Source organism: Nyctereutes procyonoides, unplaced genomic scaffold (assembly GCF_905146905.1).
Source record: "Nyctereutes procyonoides isolate TBG_1078 unplaced genomic scaffold, NYPRO_anot_genome, whole genome shotgun sequence".
Taxonomy (NCBI): Eukaryota; Metazoa; Chordata; class Mammalia; order Carnivora; family Canidae; genus Nyctereutes; species Nyctereutes procyonoides.
This window is the reverse complement of record NW_026575132.1, coordinates 31102147-31104063: the sequence shown is the minus strand read 5'-3', so window position 1 is coordinate 31104063 and position 1917 is coordinate 31102147. Positions and strand designations below refer to the sequence as shown.

At 35.7% G+C, this 1917-nt stretch overlaps 1 protein-coding gene across 1 annotated transcript; it reads left to right on the top strand.

Moving 5' to 3' along the window:
• The first annotated feature begins 981 nt into the window (after positions 1–981).
• LOC129522962 (olfactory receptor 4K1) lies at positions 982–1917 on the top strand. The gene has a single exon (XM_055345532.1). It carries the CDS (start codon positions 982–984, stop codon positions 1915–1917), a length of 936 nt encoding a protein of 311 aa, XP_055201507.1.

Here is a 1917-nt window from a genome sequence, read left to right as displayed (position 1 = left end):
TTTAAACACTAAACTTTTCTCTTCTGAAAATCTATTATGCATGCAGAATGCATCATGTATAGTTATATGGATTATTTCCAAAAGGATGAGTTATGAAAGGTGACACAGATTTTGATAAATCCAGGTGTGTCAGGTGTGTTTAGGAAGAGACAAAAGGCAGAGTCAGAAAACACTGAAAAAACACACTGGTGGTTCATTCGAAATTGATCTTTATGTGACAGAAGGTGGGCTCTGATAAACTAGTGTTAAACAGTTGAAAAAAAACACTATTGATTTTTAAAGAAACTTCCAAAGTATCAACATTGCCTCTTATTTTCATAATATGGAAAACTGCTTCCACTAAGCTTCTTAACACATTGTCAAGCACTTTATGATTTTCAATTTCAAGAATATTGCTGTAGTCCACTTAGCCATCCTTTCAAGGAGTTAATTGCAACTGTGTTTTGCTCCTGATCTATCATTTCCATCTTTGTTTTGATTGGTCCTTAGCATACCTTTCTCCAGCAAGGCTATTCAATTCATGGCATCATGAAAATGACTTTCATACTTTTACCTTTGTATTTTTCTTCCTGTTATTCCCTTTGCTTGAAATAGACTTTTCCTTCAGTTTTGGCTGGCAAATTCCAAACTTTTAAGTTTGGACATCTTACTTCACCATTTAGAAGTAATTTCTTTCATCTTACTAATATTTTTAATATTAATGTATTGCTTACATTTGTTTGTTTTGCATTTAATTTTTTATTTTCTAATACATGTATCTTATTTACTGAATTATGATAGTATCCATATCATCCCCCAATTCCCATACTTCTACTTTCCACAGCAGTCCAGATGTTAGTCAATTGATTATACAATTTCATTAAATTAAATTGACCTTTATTTGAAATCTTATCATATTTCTTTTGCATATATACTAGATATAGTACCACCATTGTGATCTTTCCTGATTTTCTTTTACTTAGGTAACAGGAGACTGGCTCCATGGCTCATACAAATGAATCAGTGGTGTCTGAGTTTGTGCTTCTGGGACTTTCTAATTCTTGGGAACTTCAGCTTTTCTTTTTTGCCATCTTCTCTTTAGTGTATGTGACATCAGTGCTGGGCAACATTATGATCATTGTTATAATTTCCTCTGATTCCCATTTGAACTCTCCTATGTATTTTCTGCTTGGTAACCTTTCTTTCATTGATATCTGCCAATCTAATTTTGCCACCCCCAAGATGCTTATGGACTTCTTTGTTGAACACAAGACTATCTCTTTTGAGGGCTGTATGGCCCAGATATTCCTTCTTCATAGTTTTGTTGGGAGTGAGATGATGCTGCTTGTTGCTATGGCATATGATAGATTTATAGCCATCTGTAAGCCCCTACACTATAGCACAATTATGAATCGGAGCCTATGTATAATTTTTGTGTTTATTTCCTGGGCTGTGGGTATTCTTCATTCTATAAGTCACTTGGCTTTTACAGTGGATCTGCCATTCTGTGGCCCCAATGAGGTAAATAGCTTCTTTTGTGACCTTCCCCTGGTGATAGAGCTGGCTTGTATGGATACTTATGAAATGGAAATTATGACCCTAACTAACAGTGGCCTGATATCATTGGGCTGTTTTCTAGCTTTAGTTATTTCCTACACCATAATTTTGATTACTGTTCGTCACCGGTCCTCTAGTGGGTCATCCAAGGCACTTTCTACATTAACTGCTCACATCACAGTAGTGATTCTTTTCTTTGGGCCTTGCATTTACTTCTATATATGGCCTTTTAGCAGACTTTCTGTGGATAAGTTCCTTTCTGTATTCTACACTGTCTGTACACCCTTGTTGAATCCCATCATCTACTCTCTAAGGAATGAGGATGTTAAATCAGCCATGCGAAGGCTGAGAAACCATCATGTGAACTCCTGGAAAAACTAG